The sequence below is a fragment of the Geosmithia morbida genome, assembly GCF_012550715.1.
Source record: "Geosmithia morbida isolate 1262 chromosome Unknown scaffold_0, whole genome shotgun sequence".
NCBI classification, from domain to species: domain Eukaryota; kingdom Fungi; phylum Ascomycota; class Sordariomycetes; order Hypocreales; family Bionectriaceae; genus Geosmithia; species Geosmithia morbida.
The window spans coordinates 1,840,428-1,857,854 of record NW_023336187.1 but is presented as its reverse complement, the minus strand read 5'-3'; the positions used below and the strand labels follow the sequence as shown (position 1 = coordinate 1,857,854).

General features: G+C 58.4%; 8 protein-coding genes across 8 annotated transcripts in view; 3 read left to right on the top strand and 5 right to left on the bottom strand.

Moving 5' to 3' along the window:
• GMORB2_0565 (ubiquitin-conjugating enzyme E2 G1) overlaps positions 1 to 259 on the bottom strand; it is a gene marked incomplete at both ends in the record, with an annotated part of 836 nt that extends 577 nt beyond the window's left edge. The window contains one exon of the mRNA XM_035462550.1: positions 97 to 259. Within this exon, the coding sequence (XP_035325480.1) occupies positions 97 to 259 (163 nt within the window). The remainder of the gene's footprint in view (positions 1 to 96) is intronic.
• A 469-nt stretch (positions 260 to 728) lies between these two features.
• GMORB2_0564 (U4/U6.U5 tri-snRNP component SNU23) lies at positions 729 to 1,445 on the bottom strand (the record flags this gene model as incomplete). Its single annotated transcript, XM_035462549.1, has 1 exon — positions 729 to 1,445. One exon carries the CDS (start codon positions 1,443 to 1,445, stop codon positions 729 to 731), a length of 717 nt encoding a protein of 238 aa, XP_035325479.1.
• A 456-nt stretch (positions 1,446 to 1,901) lies between these two features.
• On the top strand, positions 1,902 to 2,959 carry GMORB2_0563 (diphthine methyl ester synthase; the record flags this gene model as incomplete). The annotated part of the gene is made up of 3 exons (XM_035462548.1): positions 1,902 to 2,036; positions 2,158 to 2,282; positions 2,359 to 2,959. The coding sequence occupies 3 exons, from the start codon at positions 1,902 to 1,904 to the stop codon at positions 2,957 to 2,959; spliced, it is 861 nt and encodes a 286-aa protein (XP_035325478.1).
• Positions 2,960 to 4,604: 1,645 nt separating this feature from the next.
• On the top strand, positions 4,605 to 6,053 carry GMORB2_0562 (uncharacterized protein; the record flags this gene model as incomplete). Its single annotated transcript, XM_035462547.1, has 1 exon — positions 4,605 to 6,053. The coding sequence occupies one exon, from the start codon at positions 4,605 to 4,607 to the stop codon at positions 6,051 to 6,053; it is 1,449 nt and encodes a 482-aa protein (XP_035325477.1).
• A 1,144-nt stretch (positions 6,054 to 7,197) lies between these two features.
• GMORB2_0561 (uncharacterized protein) lies at positions 7,198 to 9,098 on the bottom strand (the record flags this gene model as incomplete). Its single annotated transcript, XM_035462546.1, has 5 exons — positions 7,198 to 7,717; positions 7,886 to 8,032; positions 8,180 to 8,322; positions 8,530 to 8,659; positions 9,091 to 9,098. 5 exons carry the CDS (start codon positions 9,096 to 9,098, stop codon positions 7,198 to 7,200), a joined length of 948 nt encoding a protein of 315 aa, XP_035325476.1.
• Positions 9,099 to 9,244: 146 nt separating this feature from the next.
• Positions 9,245 to 10,261, bottom strand: GMORB2_0560 (D-glycerate 3-kinase; the record flags this gene model as incomplete). Its single annotated transcript, XM_035462545.1, has 2 exons — positions 9,245 to 10,188; positions 10,246 to 10,261. The coding sequence occupies 2 exons, from the start codon at positions 10,259 to 10,261 to the stop codon at positions 9,245 to 9,247; spliced, it is 960 nt and encodes a 319-aa protein (XP_035325475.1).
• A 499-nt stretch (positions 10,262 to 10,760) lies between these two features.
• Positions 10,761 to 14,496, top strand: GMORB2_0559 (multifunctional beta-oxidation protein; the record flags this gene model as incomplete). The annotated part of the gene is made up of 8 exons (XM_035462544.1): positions 10,761 to 10,812; positions 11,232 to 11,326; positions 11,404 to 11,857; positions 11,925 to 12,745; positions 12,817 to 13,236; positions 13,446 to 14,044; positions 14,130 to 14,234; positions 14,331 to 14,496. 8 exons carry the CDS (start codon positions 10,761 to 10,763, stop codon positions 14,494 to 14,496), a joined length of 2,712 nt encoding a protein of 903 aa, XP_035325474.1.
• Positions 14,497 to 15,013: 517 nt separating this feature from the next.
• GMORB2_0558 (IBR domain) lies at positions 15,014 to 17,137 on the bottom strand (the record flags this gene model as incomplete). The annotated part of the gene is made up of 1 exon (XM_035462543.1): positions 15,014 to 17,137. One exon carries the CDS (start codon positions 17,135 to 17,137, stop codon positions 15,014 to 15,016), a length of 2,124 nt encoding a protein of 707 aa, XP_035325473.1.
• Between the last annotated feature and the right edge of the window lie 290 nt (positions 17,138 to 17,427).

Sequence of the window (17,427 nt, the reverse complement as noted above, 5' to 3'; positions counted from 1 at the left end):
GGGGAGGGGGGTTGGGAGGTAGGCAAGCCAGTGAAGATGGAGAGAGAAGGGATTGGGAAGAAGAGGAGGGGGGGTGAGAGATAAGAGAGTCAGCACCTCCGTAGTATTTACAGTCATCATTTATCATCAACATGACTTCCCATTCGAACAGGTTGCTCTCATCGACTAGACCGCACGATACGCCCTGGAGGCCTTTGCTCGATCGGATCTCCTCGAGCTGGCGGCGGATCAGGGTTGCTGCCGCGTTGGTGGTGGACATGTTCGGATCTCTTGGACCGTGTGTATACTGCTGGTATATGCAGCGGTATGCTCTGATGTACATGCACGGCTGTCGGTGCGAGCAATGCTGGGTGCTGAGTCGGTCCTGGTGGTAGTACGCAAATGTAGTTGAGGATGGAGCGCAGGAAAGCAGATGGGAGGTTATCGACATGACGGTGGATGGCGGGGCAGACACGCCAGAGTGGGGGCAAGTCCACGGTAGCTTCCTCCGGTGCATCGCGTAAAGTGGGTGAAGACTGAGCATTGCAATCTTGGGAAACGGTTTCTTTCGTCACGCCGGTACCATCTCCTGTGTCCGCAGCATGCTTCGGAGATTGCCTGATTTTATAGAAAGATAATAGGGGAACTCTGCCCAAAGACGCCCATCATATCCCAAGTCTAACAGCACAGTAGTACGGATAGTAGTAGTAGTAGTAGTAAGTATACACGAAGCATCCTCTGCTCGTCCTTCACTTCTTCGACGTGGTTCCAAACCCGGTGAATCCCATCTGGGCCATCATGTCGTCCTCGTCGTGCTCGCCCTCGATCCTCAGATCCTCGCTGTAGCCCGTCTTGACCTTGGCGGCCTCCTCCCTCTGCAGTCTCTTCTTCTCTGCCTCCTCCTTCCGCTTCGCCCTCTTCTCCTCGGCCTCCTTCTCCATCTCGTCCTCGCGCAGCTTCAGCCTGTCGTGCAGGCTAGTGGCCTTCTCCCTCTCGAGATCGTCCCGGCGCCGGACGTACATGTCGATGCGCGCCATGACCTCCTCGACCGTCGCACGCCGCACCTCGGTCGTCTGCCCCGTGTTGAGCAGGTGCTGCGTCGTGTTCAGGTGCTCGACGAACTGCTTGTTGTCCTTGAAGGTGAGGTCACACGACTCGCAGTAGAAGCCGGCGCTGCGCCCGCGCTTCCCCACGCCCGCGCCCGCCGCCACCAGCTGCGTCTTGCCCACCTGCGCCGAGAGGTCGAGCACGTTGCGCCGCGCTGACGTGTACGTCTCGTTGCCCGTCGGCTGCTGGTGGTACTTCTTGCCTGCCATCTTGGCCTCCCATCGCGCCTTGCGCTCCTCCTTCTCCTTGGCTTCGCGGTCCTTGGCCTTGGCGGCGTATTCGTCTACATCCCAGTTTTTGCGGAAGTCGGTGTCGCCGGCTGGCGTGCCGTAGGCGCCGCCCTTTTTCGAGTAGGACATGATTGGCGTCGTTTCGTGTGCCGGGAGAAAAGGGGGGCGGGGGGGCAGATGTCGGATACGAATGATATGTTTGCCGACCGAGAATAGTTGTGTGGTGCGCGGCCGAGATGGTTGACACGCGACGCGAGCAGGAGCAAGGGAGCCAAAAAAAAAAAAGATGCCAAAATCCCAGAGGTCAGACAGACAGACACCGCCCATGACGTTGATATATTAATAGTAGCTTACAGGGGTTTTTCGGCGCATGGTGCTACCGACGTAGTAGTAAGTATTACGACCACTTTAAAGTGCTGGCTAGACTTTCATGCCCCGCGTTCGGGCGCGGGGCATTTTTTTTATCATCTTCGGCGCGAAAAAAAGAAAAAAAAAATAAGAAAAAGTGCCGTCCCAAGAGGAAAGAATCGTGGGGAGAAACATAACAATACTCCAGTCATACCCTCTTTCCTCCAAGTTGTCAGCATGCTGTACCTCGTGGGTCTCGGTCTCTCAGACGAGACAGACATCACCATCAAGGGTCTCGAGGTGGTCAAGTCTGCTTCGAGAGTCTACCTCGAGGCCTACACCAGCATTCTACTCGTCGACCAGACTGTCCTGGTATGGCACGACATCCCCCCCCCCCCCCCCCCCCCCCCCCCCCCCCACACACCACCCTCGAACCCTCGACCGGCCGAAAGGAAGAGGAGGTGGTGTATCATACAGCTGACACGGGAGGCAGGAATCATTCTATGGACGGTCCATCACAGTGGCGGACCGTGAGATGGTCGAGTCCAACAGCGACGAGATTCTGCGCAACGCCCAGAACGAGGACGTTGCATTCTGCGTCGTAGGAGATCCGTTCGGGTCAGCTCCTCTCTACACCCGCCCCGCTCCCCTGCAAGACTTGGAGGATGCCAAGCTGACGCTGGATGTCTCACAGGGCCACGACGCACACCGACCTCGTCCTGCGGGCGCGCGAGCTCGAGATCCCGGTGCGCACCGTCCCCAACGCGTCCATCATGTCTGGCATCGGCGCCTGCGGTCTGCAGCTGTACAACTTTGGCCAGACGGTGTCGATGGTCTTCTTCACGGACACGTGGAAGCCGTCGTCGTTTTACGACCGCATAAAGGAGAACCGGTCCATCGGGCTGCACACGCTGGTCCTGGTGGACATCAAGGTCAAGGAGCAGAGCCTGGAGAACATGGCGAGGGGCAGGCTGATCTACGAGCCGCCCAGGTACATGACGGTGGGACAGTGCGCGGCGCAGATGATCGAGATCGAGGACGAGCGCAAGGAGGGCGTCTACACGCGCGACAGCCTCGCCATCGGGGCCGCGCGCGTGGGTGGCAAGACGGAGAAGTTCGTGGCCGGAACGCTGGAAGAGCTCTGCGGCGCCGACGAGGAGCTCGGCCCCCCGCTTCACAGTCTCGTCCTCTTGGGTCGCAGGGCGCATGAGCTGGAGAGCGACTTTGTCAGGCAGTTTGCCGTTGACAAGGATAAGTGGGATCGTGTGTGGAAGGAGGAGTACGGGAAACAGTAGGCTTTTATGTGAATATGGAAGAGAAAAAAGAAGAAGAGATTTGGAAAAAATTTTATAAAAACCAAAAAGAAGAATAACGGTAAAGGAATGGAAGAGGGAGAGGGAGAGGGAGAGATTGGGTCTGTTTATCCACATCACACTGATCATAAAGCGTGCGGTGGTGTTCTACGCAGCGACAGCGCTGGGCTGCGTTTCCCGTCGCATGGTGACGGGGCATCTCCCCCCGGCAGAGTCTTGAGCCTCGACAATGCTGTATCAATACTACAAGACGATGGCAGCATGGCAATAGAGGGCCGTACACTGCCGCTGATGAACGGTACTGGTATATTACCACCGGCGATAGCAGCAATGGTGGACGATTCCGTCGTTCTCATGACTACTATCACCACTAGTACCGCCCGTTGGGAGATTCATCACTTGAGAGTCACGGTGACAATGATACCTCGACGTTGTCGGTGACGGGGTGCATACATTTTGCCGATACCGGTGTACGACCAGACAGACGAGCAACGCATGCTGCTGATATCGCCGGCCGCCCTAAAACTTCCTCATTCCGACGCCGATGAACCTGATCGGCAGTTGGATGGAGTGTGGCAGCATCTGACACACATCACTGCTATCAGTCTCATGTACGGAGTGATTGTTTCATGCCGCTGGCATCAGCCGTGTTAATCTTCGCCATCTGGTATCAGTCGATGCCTGTTTTAGCTAACCACCGACTCACTGTTCTCGGTATTAATATATCCATAGTAATGGTGCGGAGCGGTACCGTACGTATTGGTATGAATACCGCCTACGTGTGAACAGACGACAACCGACAGCATTCTACCACGAGCAGTGAGGCAAAACCTGTCGAGAGAGTTTACCTGGTAAAATAACGGATAAAATGTCCCTGGAGTGGTGCTGAATGGCGGCGGTGATGGCCGGTGTATTGTCGTATTACCTCATCCTCACACGCCGATAGAAAAAAGACTCTCTCAACAGACGTCCGCAGCTGCCCGTCGCTTGAGACCTTTCTCCTTTGTAATAATAGTGTGAGTGCGTGCATGTGTGCGCACCTTGCGGAACCGCGGGCCAGTTTTTTTGCCTTTGTTCCCTCCCACAAGCTCCCACCTTGCTTTCTTTTTCTTCTTCTTCTTCTTCTTCTTCCTCCTCATGCTCAAAAAGCGCTGGACTTTCTCCATCTCTGACCTCATCCATCTCTAAACTTGTCCATTTCTGGACTCCCGCCTGTCTGTCTGCCTCGTCTATCCATTCACACTCTCGACATCCGACCCGTCGTCTTTATCTTATCACGCCCACCCCGCCTAGAAACACTACCCCTTCCTGTATTGCCTCTTGTCTCTCTCTGTTTCGCGCCGATAATACGCATCAACGTCCCGGTCTGCCCCCTATCAGGATCCCATCCAAAAGGTCGCTGTAATCGGTACCCGGTTTCTTCTTCTTCTTCTTCTTCTTCTTCTTCTTCTTCTTCTTCTTCTTCTTCTTCTCCTTCTTCTTCTCTTTCTCTCGACGGCAGCGCATCGCGACTCTCTACACCAGCCCCCAAGACTCACCTGCCCCCCTTTCTAACAATCCACTGCCTTTTTGCCTATCCGGTGAACCGTCAGCGCCCAACGGCTAGTACCGTCGCGACTCGACGGTCATGGATGTAGATATGGTCGGTATCCGCTCAGCAGAATGCCCTGGAACCCATCAGAGGCTGACTTCCCATCAGGATTTTCTCGCCTTCGAGTGCCGCGACAAGGAGGACCAGGCAAGGGCTGCGTACAACGGCCCTCTGCGCCGTACCAACCGCACCCTCGTCGATGAGAACATGCGCCTGAAACGCCTCCTTCGAGAGAACGGCATCGCCTGGTCCGCGGTCTCGCAGGACCATCTGGTCCAGCCCAACAAGCGCAAGACTCGGTCGTCGATGACGTCTCAGGATCTGGGCCGTCCGCATCTCCCGGTAGAGGTCATTCTCCGTATCCTTCACTTTGCCATGATGAGCCCCCACCCCATCATCGATCCGCTGTCGGCCCTCACCCCCGCGAACCTCTCCGAGGACGAGAGGGCGAGAGGCAATCAGATTGCCATCCACTTCCTGGCCACGTGCAGGTCCCTCTATACCGAGGGTATCAGGATGCTCTGGAGCCTGAACACATTCGTCTTCACCACGCCCGAGGCTGTCCGCGCCTTTGGCGAACTGAACGCCGAGTATCGCAGCCGGATATCGCACGTCAACTTCCGCATCGTTGCACGGTACTACGACGACCAGGACCGGAAGCATAGGCTCGGCCGCTCGTACCACCGCCACATGAAGAAGGAGGTGAAGCTCAGGGTTGAGCAGAGGCCAAAGGAGGTTCCCATCATCCGGGGTGGTTTCCGCTCCTACACCTGGAACCAGGTTGCCGACTTCTTGACCGGTCTCCGTGCTCCCTACGATCCCTCGTTCCACCTCAAGTCGACGCCGCGACCGAAGCTGCTTCCCTCTCTCACGTCACTTCGCCTCGACCTGGTCAACTTCTCCGACACGGTCATCCCCTTCTCCGGCCCCGATTTCCACGACATAACTTCCCACGAGTTTGGCTGCAACCTCAATGAGATACAGGTGACGGGCATGCCTCACGACGATCCCGGCATGAAGGCCAGCGCCGAGCTGAGCGGCCTGCTCAAGGACGAGGGTCTGTATCTGGACGGCCAGGCGGCCTTTGTGGCGCCCGTCAACCGGCCCCTCATACCGCTCAAGGGCGACCGATGGTGCAGCCGTGTTGTCAGGGCCCAGAGGGAGTCGAGTTACGAGTCGGATTCGGAATTCGACATGATCCCCGACACCATCTTTAGCCGCGGCCACGCCAAGATTGGAATCATGCCACCAGCACCTGCCGAGACCGGTCACCCCACGTCGACGAGGCCCGACGACGTTGTCATCTGGAAGCGGGTCCCCACCTCTCGCGACTCAGACGAGCGAGTCTGGGTGCAGTTTTGCCGGCACAATGGATACGAGATGACGGATCGCATCTTGGATCACGACCTGTGTCCCTGCTGTGGCGACCCGCGCCGTCCAAACAATATTGATTTCTCGGACGAAGACGACGACGACCTCGATTGAGGGGGGGTGCCGGGTATTGACCATGTAAAGTTGCTGGCTGACCAGCTCACCTTTTTTTTTTCTTGTCAATTTATCTTTTCTTACTTCCTTGTCCCCCTCTCATTATCCCTTGATTTTTGCTTTTTGCTTTTTTTTTTTTCGTCTTTCTTGCGCTGTTAAGCATCGACGGCATGGTTTGTTCTTATTGTATTGTGAGATAAGTTGGTGATTTCAGCTAGATACCCCTCCGTCTTTGACGAGGCAGTTTGTCATGAATATATGATTCCATAATACTGGTTTCTGGGAAGAGTTCACTGGGTATCATGACTAGGACATGGGCCTTGATATCGAACCGAGTGATGATTGGAGTACTCGTACAGTCGTGAATTGACTACAATCCCACATGGTTATCATTATATAGTATTACATGGTAGTTGATAGTTATCGGTGCCTAATTTTCTTTCCAAGTAACAGCTCTACACAAACCACCTGTTCTGCTTGTAGTATTACTCGTAACGATGCACGGATCAGATAAACAAAGCGTTATAGAAATCGTATACGACAAGAACGAGAGCAATGGAACGAGAACGTTTCTATGGGATGCAGACTTATCCTGTAAATTTCGCCCACGATGAATGTCGACCCTTGTAGGGTAGAGTGGAAATGGTCAATAATGCATATGCTTACTCAGGTCACTTTAACCGTCGCGCCTTCCCAATCCGTTCGCGTCACCGCACTTTGACGCGCAGGGCTCCAAGACTTCACCCCTCCCATGTCCCCAGCCTCCCGCGCCTCATCCTGATCCAGGCCCGAGCGTGATTTCTTCTTCTCCCCCCCCCCCCTTCTTCTCTCTCTCTGATGCACCCCTCCTTCCTATCCGGCGTCGCTACAAGGGGAGAGCACTCGTTCAGATCCGGGGAAACCGTAGCAGGCAATCGGGCAGCATACACTGCCCGTACCTCCTTACCTCACCCCAGCGCCGTACAAAGCTGCGATTGACGACGACGACTACGACGACGACGGCGACGACGCGCCCGCCCATCAATCGGGCTCGCACTTCACGCACACCAAGAGTCATGGCCACCCGAGCGAATCCGACGAGCCTCAAGGACCGATCCGGCCGACTTCAAGCTTTCGCCCGTCGAGACTCGGATAACAGAGCTAGCTACAATGCGGGCACCGTCGCTGCGCACGACCACCGCTCCCACCATTCGGCGGCGGCAGCAGCGCCGCCGCCGCCGGCTTCGTCAGCGCCTCCCTCCGCAGCGGCTGCAGCAGCGGTGCCTCCCTCGCCGACGAAGGAGCATGTCCTCGTGGGCAGCGGACAGATGCCCAGGCCCCTGCACACCATTAGGAATACTGCGCTCAGCCTGCCGCCCAGGATATCACGACCGTCGCCTCCAAAGTTGGTCAAGGTACCGCCCGTCGCGCCTGCGCCCGCGCCCGCGCCCGCGCCCGCACCAGTACCGGCGTCACCGACGAAAGCCGAGACCGTTGTCGGCATCGAAGACGACGAAGAAGCTACCAACCGGGCCATATTCGAGGGCTCGCAGTTGGGAGAAAACTTCATGAGGTCGGGGCTTACGACGCCGCAGAACGAGCAGGAGGACGTGTTCACCGACAAGGCCGACGAGAGACGGGCGGCGGAGCCGTATCGTGCCAGGAAGGACGACTCGGCGAGACGCCTGTACGACCATGCGCAGTTCAACGTCAATGACCAGGGGAGGACGGTGGCCAAGCCTGCTGGACCGGCACCCACCGCACAGGGGCCGGGACGACGTGCGCTGTCGCACATGAAGGACGGCTTCCAGAACGACGACATTACCAGGGGCCGACGCACCGCGGCGTTTCACCGAGAAGCGGCAGCGGCACGGCCCGAGTCGCCCGCGGCAGCGGCCGCACATGCGCCGAGGAGGTTGGCTATAAGAGAGGTCAGGATCTCGAGGCCCCAGCGATCGCAGAGCAAACATTCCCAGGCACCGTCACCGTCGCCGGCGCCGCTGCAGCGGGGTGCTTCGCCAGGATGGGAGAGACCGCCGTGGCAGGCAAGGTACAAGGAACGACGGCGCGAGACGGCAAGTCTCGGGATCCTCGACCTCGACGGAGACAACGGTGACGACGAGGGGGCGGGGGGAGAGGCCACCCACGCGACGCCGAGGGCGAAGAGGAGGACGGCGCATAGAGCTCCGGCGGTGCCGCCGCAGGTACGAGAGTCCCTCGGAAAGAGTCTCATGCCGCCGGCGGGGCTGGGCCTGAACCGTGGGAAGAAGCGCAGCCGCGTGAGCCCCGACTACGACGACAGGGCCCTCAGCACCATGACTTACGAGGACCTCCTGCGCGAGCCGTTCGACCTCGATCCCGCGACGCACCCGGCCTCGGGCGAAAAGGCCCACTACCACCACCGGCACAACGGCAACGGACAGGGAGGGGCCGACGACGAGGGGGGGGGAGAGGAAGACGCGCTGTCCCGGAAACTGAGCCAGTACAGACGGCATACAGAGGCCGAGCAGAGGACCATGTTCTCGACCATGACGACGGACGAGTGGGAGCAGTCGGGCGACTGGTTCGTCGACCAGTTCGCCGACATCATGACCAGGCTGCGAAACGCGAGGCGAATGAAGAGGAGGCTCATGGGGGAGTTTGAGCAGGAGGCGTCGGCCAGGGAGGAGGTGGTGCGCCGCAGGTCCGAAGCGGTTGATCGTAAGCTGATCAAGATGAGACAGGATGGGCAGAAGGTTGTGGGGGATAGGTTCATGTAGCTGACCCGCCCTCCTCCTCCTCCTCCTCCTCTTCCTTCCTCTCCTCCCCCTCCCTCCCTCTGATCCTCTTTCCCCTTCTACTCCTTCTCCTTCTCCTTCTCCTCCTCCTCCTCCTCCTTCTTCTTCATCTTTCTTTTTCCGTTTGTTCATGTCACAGGTCACACATGGGGGGAACATGAGATGGTCAGGAGGTGGGTGAGGGGGGTGGGGAGGGAAGGGAGGGGAAATAATGGTCATGATACTGCATGGAATATGGCGTATGGTGTTGCTGTTCTTACTTTGGGGGCTGCTTATATTACTCTGTCATTTTACCTATACATCATCATGTAAAAAAATTTTTTCTCGCCAGAAATGAAAAAAGACCAAGATACTTTACCATACATTACAATGTATTCTTCGCACAGAGAGATGGAAGAAGAAGAATAAAGAAAAAAAATGCAGAGACGACCACTACTATATCCGATGAACCTCTGCAACTCTTCTGTCCTGATCAACCACTATCCTCAGCTGCCTCCCGGGCTTCCCCGGCAGCACGCCCGCGCGCACCTGGTCAGTGTAGAGTTCGTAGGCGGGGAAGTAGCCGTCGACGAAGCGGACAATCTGCTCGGGGGACATGCCGGCGTTGGGATCGCCCTTGTCCCTGCGCAGATGGTCCTCCTGCTGCGCGCGCCAGTCGTAGACGTATGTCAGGTCGCGGGCGTCGATGTGGACAAAGGCGTCGAATAGGTCGGTCAGGGCGTCGTAGGCCCTCAGACAGTCATTCACGAAGAGGAGGTGCTCGAGGCTGTGGCGGGCCAGCGTGCGCGAGCCGCGCGGGTGGGCCGACCGTCTGCACTCGACGTCGGCGTCGCTCAGGGCGCGGAAGCCGACGCACCACCCTTCCAGGATGACGGCGCGCAGCACGGGCCCGTGCTGGTTGACGGGGCGCCACTCGGACTCGGGGAGGCGGTCGCCCGCGCCCCCAAAGGCCGACTTGTCGTACACGGGGATCCGGGTGGGCTGGCCGGCCACGACGGCGTCGAGGCACCGGCGCGCCAGGGCGAGGTCGTGCGTGCCCGGCTCGCCGCGGTGCTGGACGAGGGCGTTGTCGGCGTGCGACGACGCGAGCGCCACCTGGTCCGCGTGCGGGAGGTAGAAGTCGTCTATGCTGCATACCAGCGTCGGGAGGCCATGCCTGTCCAGCGCGGAGGACAGGGCCGTCACCAGGGTCGTCTTGCCGGCTCCCTGGATGCCGTTGAGGCCGATGATGAACGGCCGGTGCCCGTCGGACGAGGACTGCTGGTGAGCCTTGACGTGCTCTAGGATGAAGGGGACGCAGATGGGCGTCTTGTCGTCTACAAAGGTCGTCATGGTGGGCTTCTCTTCTTCTTCTTCTTCTTCTTTCTGTTCTTGTTCTTCTATGTGCGTGCTGTCACTGGGGAGGGAGATTGTTATGGTCTATCCATCATTACTACGAGGGATCAAGCCCATGGTGGACGATGTGGGGGGACATCGGAGGTTTTCCGATGTTCAAAGGGCGTGGAAGACCGAAGGGCCCATTGGATTCTGGAGATTGAATTGGGGGAGCTTGATGGGATTAGGTAATCCGTCTTGCAGGGTAAATCATTTCGAAACTTGGGCGGCTAGAATACATGTACAAGGCACGTACGCATGTGGTGACGGGCCATGGCTGTGTCGACCGGGTATCATGACTGGGGATGACTAGGGATGACACGTGGAGGGTATCGTCAGCTCCGTTCACGGCTATTCACAGAATAGACGACTGTTATTATTATTGTTATCGAGATTAACTGCTATTGCTAGCAGAGATATCAGGTACGTATGATGCGAGTACAATACATGTACGAGTACACGGCAGGATGCTTGGATCAAGCCCCTGCATGACCTCATTGCATGTGACGACGAACCTCACACAAGGCAAAGACGTAGACCGAGGCCGAATCAGGACTAGCGTCGTTCCCCCCCCAGAATGGCCCGTGAGCCCCTCGGCGCCCCAGAAATGAGAGAAGCCGAGGCTCGAGGTGCTTCATTGCCGTTGTTACCTTGGGACTTGGCTTCCTCCTCCTCCTCCACCTTTTTGTCAAGCCGGTATTAGTAGCAGCTTGTAAAAAGAGGGACCCAGCCCAACTTGCTGCTGCTTCGTTCAACCTTGATTGTTTCTTCCTCTCTCATCCTTCTTCTCCCTCCATCTCTCTCTGTCTCATCTCCTCCGTTCTTCTCCCCGACATAACCGACAGGAGAGACAGAGCTTGTCTACACACACATACAATACAGCTTCTGCCCATACACACACACACACACACACACACACACACACACACGCACGCACGCACGCACGCACACATACATACGCACACATACACACGATCTATCATCATGCCGGAGCAATTGCGCTATGACGACCAGGTCGTCGTCGTCACCGGCGCTGGCGGTGGTCTAGGAAAGGTGTACGCTCTCTTCTTTGCCTCGCGAGGTGCCAGCGTCGTCGTCAACGATCTCGGCGGCTCCTTCAAGGGCGAGGGTAACTCGAACAAGGTGCGTGCAATGCCCCCGACGCAACTCCGCAACTTCACCCCCCCAAACCCCAAACCCCAAACCCACCCAACGTCAAGACTAACACCGTCACCGTCGACAAACAGGCCGCCGATGTCGTCGTCGAAGAGATCAAAAAGGCCGGTGGCAAGGCCGTGGCCAACTACGACAGCGTCGAGAACGGCGAACGCATCATCGACACGGCCATCCAGGCCTTCGGTCGCGTCGACGTCCTCCTCAACAACGCCGGTATCTTGCGTGACGTCAGCTTTAAGAACATGAAGGACCAGGATTGGGACCTCATCAGCAAGGTGCACATCAAGGGAGCCTACAAGTGCGCCCGCGCCGCCTGGCCTCACTTCCGCAAGCAAAAGTACGGCCGCGTCATCAATACCGCCTCGGCCGCCGGTCTCTTTGGCAACTTTGGCCAGACGAACTACTCGGCTGCCAAGCTGGCCATGGTCGGCTTCACGGAGACCCTCGCCAAGGAGGGAATCAAGTACAACATCCTCTGCAACGTCATTGCTCCGATCGGTGTGTTCCTTCTTCCCCCCCTTCCTGACGACCAGTTCGATCGGACGATCCGGAATATGCTGACCAGACGTTCCCCCTTCCCTCTCTGCAGCCGCTAGCCGCATGACCGAGACCGTCATGCCCCCCGACGTGCTCGAGAACCTCAGGCCTGACTGGGTCGTCCCCCTGGTCGCCACGCTCGTCCACAGGAGCAACGACTCCGAGACGGGCGGCATCTTCGAGGTCGGCGCCGGCGCCATGGCCAAGCTCCGCTGGGAGCGCTCCTCCGGCCTTCTCCTCAAGGCCGACGACAGCTACACGCCCGGAGCCGTCCTGAAGAAGTGGGACAGGGTCGTCGACTTCTCCAAGCCCCAGTACCCCACCGGTCCCAACGACTTCATGACCCTCCTCGAGGAGTCGATGAAGATGGGCCCCAACGAGCAGGGCGAGACGCTCGACTTCTCGGGCCGCGTCGCCCTCATCACCGGCGGAGGTGCCGGCATCGGACGCGCCTATGCCCTTGCCTTTGCCAAGTACGGTGCCTCGGTCGTCGTCAACGACCTCGTCAACCCCGACACCGTGGTCGACGAGATCAAGGCAATGGGCGGCAAGGCCGCGGGCGTCAAGGCTTCGGCCGAGGACGGCGACGACGTCATCAAGGGCGCCATCGACGCCTTTGGCCGCATCGATATCCTCGTCAACAATGCCGGTATTCTGCGCGACAAGGCTTTCAACAACATGGACGACGAGCTCTGGGACCCCGTCGTCAACGTCCACCTCCGCGGCACCTACAAGACCACCAAGGCTGCCTGGCCCTACTTCCTCAAGCAGAGGTACGGCCGTGTTCTCAACACGACGTCGACCAGTGGCATCTACGGAAACTTTGGCCAGGCCAACTATTCTGCCGCGGTATGCTGTCTACTCTCTCTCCTCCTCTCCACCCTTCTCTTCGGTTTGCTGACTAGCCATTGATTTATCAGAAATGCGGCATCCTCGGCTTCTCCCGTGCCCTTGCCGCCGAGGGGGCCAAATACAACATCTACGTCAACACCATTGCTCCCAACGCCGGTACGGCCATGACGGCCACCATCATGCCTGAGGAGATGGTCCAGGCCTTCAAGCCCGACTACATTGCGCCCCTGGTCCTGGCCCTGTGCAGCGACAAGTGCCCTGACCCTACCGGTGGTCTGTATGAGGTGGGCAGCGGATGGTGCGGCCGCACACGCTGGCAGAGGGCCGGCGGCCACGGCTTCCCTGTCGACGTCCCCCTGGTTCCTGAGGAGGTTGTCAAGCACTGGGGCGATATTGTCAACTTTGACAGCCCCGACGCCGACCACCCGGAGAAGATGCAGGATTCGCTCAAGAAGGTCATGGCCAACATTGATAACCGAGCTGGCAAGGTATGAGATATTTGTTCTTTTTTTTTTTTTTTTCGCCATGTTCTTGTATACTATTTTATATAGTCCTTAGCCTTGTTTTCTTTCTTTCTCTCTTTCTTTTCTCCATGACAGAAGAAAAAGGAGAAACAAGAAGACCAAATGTCACTGTCATTCATGTTTTCTACCATCATGTTTTCCTGTACTGATCGGATTCTTATCTGTACCCGTAGGCCAGCATAAATGAGCACCTCTCGGCCATTAGTTCTGCCCTGACCAGGGAGGGCAAGCCGACGGAGTACAGCTACGAGGAACGCGACGCGATCCTGTACAACCTGGGCGTGGGCGCCAAGCGCACGGAGCTCAAGTACGTCTTCGAGGGTGCCGACGACTTCCAGGTGCTCCCGACGTTTGGCGTCATCCCGCCCTTCAACGCCGAGATGCCGTTCGACTACGACGCCATCGTGCCCAACTTCAACCCCATGACGCTCCTCCACGGCGAGCAGTACCTCGAGGTGCGCCGCTGGCCCCTCCCCACGAGCGCCCGCCTCGTCTCCACCGCCCGCCTGCTCGAGGTGGTCGACAAGGACAGCGCCGCCATCGTCAAGACCGGAGTCACCACCCGTCTGGCCGACACGGGCGACGACGTCTTCTACAACGAGATGACCATCTTCCTCCGCGGTTCGGGAGGCTTCGACGGCCCCAGGCGCGGAAAGGTCCGCGGCGCCGCCACCGCCGCCAACAACCCGCCCAAGAGGAAGCCCGACGTCGTCGTTCAGGCTGCCACCACCGATGATCAGGCTGCCATTTACCGTCTCAGCGGTGACTATAAGTATGTTTGTTCTCTTACCACCGGGGCCCCCTCTGGGTGTTCCCCCCCCCTCTCCAGAACGGGTAACTGACTTTGACCCTGCTAGCCCCCTGCACATAGATCCCTCTTTCGCCAAGATGGGTGGCTTCAAGGCTCCCATCCTTCACGGCCTCTGCTCCTTTGGATTTGCCGGCAAGGCCGTCTACGACACGTACGTCTCTTTCCCCTTTCCTTATAAATTTGAAAAGAAAGAAAGAAAAGAGCTAACCCGAGAGAAATAAAAAAAACATAAAAACCCCCCTCCCAGATTCGGCCCGTTCAAGAATATCAAGGTCCGATTCGCCGGTCCCGTCATCCCAGGTCAGTCCCTCGTGACGGAGATGTGGCGAGAGAGAAACAAGGTCATCTTCACCACAAAGATCAAGGAGACGGGCAAGACGGTCATTGCCGGCGCAGCAGCCGAGCTGATGTAACTGAAACAACCATGTGTAACGAGTCAAGAAAGTTTAAGGGGATTAAAGAAGAAGAAGAATGCATGAATGAAACGGTTCTTGTACGTGGCATTCATTTTTTCTTGTATTTGCAAGTCTCTGTGTGTGTGTCTGTCTGTTTTGTTGGTATCTCTAATCATGTCTTGTGTGTGTGTGTGTGTGTGTGTGTGTGTGTGTGTGTTTTGTTCTTCCCACTCTGAATAAAGCGCTCTGTTGTGTGTGTTTTGTGTTCCCAAGAAAATGAAAGGAAGAAAGGATGAAGAGAAACGGGCCCAAATCCTTTCACTGCAAAGAAGAAGAAAAAGAAAGAGAAATAATAATAACAATAATAATAATAAGAAATTTACCCGTATCATCCTGCCAAAGAAAGAAGAGAGAGAGAGAGAGAAAGGAAAGGTTGTATCGTGAATAAAAGGAGTGGGAAAAAAGGGTCGTGATGGTATATTGGTGAGCGAGGAAAATGTGTGTGTGTGTATCCTCTTGTAAAAGAACAAGGGTTTCAGACAAAGATGACGTCGACGACGACATCCAACACCTGTGACAAGGTAGGCAGCTTCCCGCGGAGGAGGACACTCTCGACGAGGCCATGACCTGCGTCGTCGGAAGCGACGCCGGTCTCGAGAAAGGCCTTGTCGGCGCCGGAGAGCTCGCGGGCCTCGGCTGCCTTCCACCTGCGCTCTGCGTCCTCGCGCGCCTCGCGGAGGACCTTGTCCGTGTCCTCCGACTCCCAGAGGTTGCAGCGGTCGCAGTCGGCGCATGGGCGCGGGTCGCCGTCCGGGCGGAAGTGGTCGCAGAAGTGTCGGTAGCCCTGGTCGGTCAGGTCGGCGCGGCAGACGTAGCACATCTTGTAGCCGCAGGGGCAGGTGAGCTTGTTGCAGCCCGAGTTCTTGACGAACGAGGTGGAGCAGCGGGGGCACACGCGCTTGACGGCCATGCTCATGGCCTGCTCGACCTGGGTGCGCAGCGCCATGAGCGACGACTCGTGGCACACGTGCACGTCCACCCACGACTTGCCGCACGACAGGCACGAGGCGCGTCGGCAGTCGGGGCTCTGGCAGACGAAGCGCTGGCCCCTCCGGTGCCGCCTCCTCCTGCCCAGCGCCGACCGCCACTCGGCGCGGAGGTAGTGGCCCAGCGTCTGCTGAGAGCTGACCACCAGGCACAGCAGCGAGGAGAGCACCACGAGCGGCAGGAGGAACGGCGTCACGCCCACGCACAGCACCACGAGCACCAGGTTGATGACGCTGTCGACGCGCACGCGCATCCGCTGCTCCCGCAACGGCATGTACACGTCGTCGACCTCGGCGTAGCTGCAGAACGGGCAGCGCACCAGCGGCAGCCGCGTCGCCGCCAGGCTGTGCTCGGCCAGCCGCTGGTCCAGCCTGCGCAGGATCTCGCCGCCCTTCTTCTCGCCCCGCATGGCCCGCCGCATGTGGGAGCGCGAGATCCGCCCCCCCTCGCACCCGGACCCGTCGACGGCCATGCACCGCAGCGTGCCCGTGGCGTGGTCGATGCTGCTCTGCCACCCCTGCCCGAAGACGGCCTCGTTGACCGAGTGCCGCACGCAGCGGAAGCAGATCATGTGGCCCTCGCGGTTGCAGTGCGTGAACTGCTCGAAAGTGCCCGCCATGAAGCAGCACGCGCACTCGTGCGTCGCCTCGGCCGCCTCGGCCTCGTCCAGGTTGAGCTCCGCCGCCAGCTGCGAGTCCTTCTCGTCGCGCTCGGCTCGCTCCTTGGCCCGGATCGGCGCGATCAGCCGCGTGAAGAGCTCCCGGTCCAGCTCGGCGTTGCCCGTCGCCCGCAGCGCCGGGTAGATGGACCCCTGGCCTGACGACCGCCACGTCACCAGCGGGTGGCTCTCCACCGCGTCGCCCCCCGTCACCGGCTTGCGCCGCAGCAGGAAGGCGGAGATGGCGAACCGCCACGACTTGGACGACAGCGTCACCAGCGTCGGCCGCGCCTCCAGGTACGAGTAGTTGCTCTCGGCCAGCACTGCGTTGATGGTCGACTTGGACAGGCCCTTGAACTCTTGGTATCCCAGCGTCTGGACTGCCTGGACGTATTCGCTGCTCCTGAACCGTTCGTTTCGGGGTACAGTTTCGGCGGGGGTAGCATGTCCATGTCCATGTCCATGTCCGTGTCCATGCCTGCCGCCATCCTTGTCCCCCTTGTCCCCATCCTCCTCGTTTCTGCCGTCATCGTCGTCGTCGTCGTCGTCATCGTAATCATCGTTATGGTTGTTGCTGCTGAGATCCAAGCCTCCCCTTCCATCAGCGGTGCGGTCGGCAACCTTCCACCTCCCTTTGACCCAGGTGACTCGATTCTTGAGGAGTGCATCGGCCACGAGGGCCAGCCGGGACTCCCCGTCGAAGCTGGAGAGCAGCTCTCGGAAGACCTCGATCTGTATATCGGGGAAGGCGGCGGCGAGGGCCTCGAGACTTTCGTTCAGCTCGCGGAGGTTGGGCCTCTCCGGGGGCAGGCACGGGAGCTGGGATTCGTCGTGGATGAATCCGGGGAGCGGCAGCAGATCCGACGTAGCCGACGACGACGACGTCTTGGCCCGGGGCCGGTTCCCGCTAGGCTTGTTGCTGTCGCCCGTGGTGAGCAGCCCGCTGAAGACCATGATGGCGGCTGCAGCACATAACGGGGTTGCCTCTGCGTTTCTCTCCTGGCTTGCAGTGATATGATGAGAGAAAAAGAGGAGTGCGATTTCTTATGTGATGGGATGCTGGGCGTCTTGGCTGTCGTCGTTGTTGTTGTTGTCTTTGGGGGGTTACTGCGTAGCGGGGATTCGGGGATAATTATTAATAGACAGTCGATAACGCCATGTCTCTCTCTCTCTCTTGTCTGTCTTCCTTTACTACCAGGAACAGGAGGACTACTCACTCGTACATGCGCACACACCCGAGACTT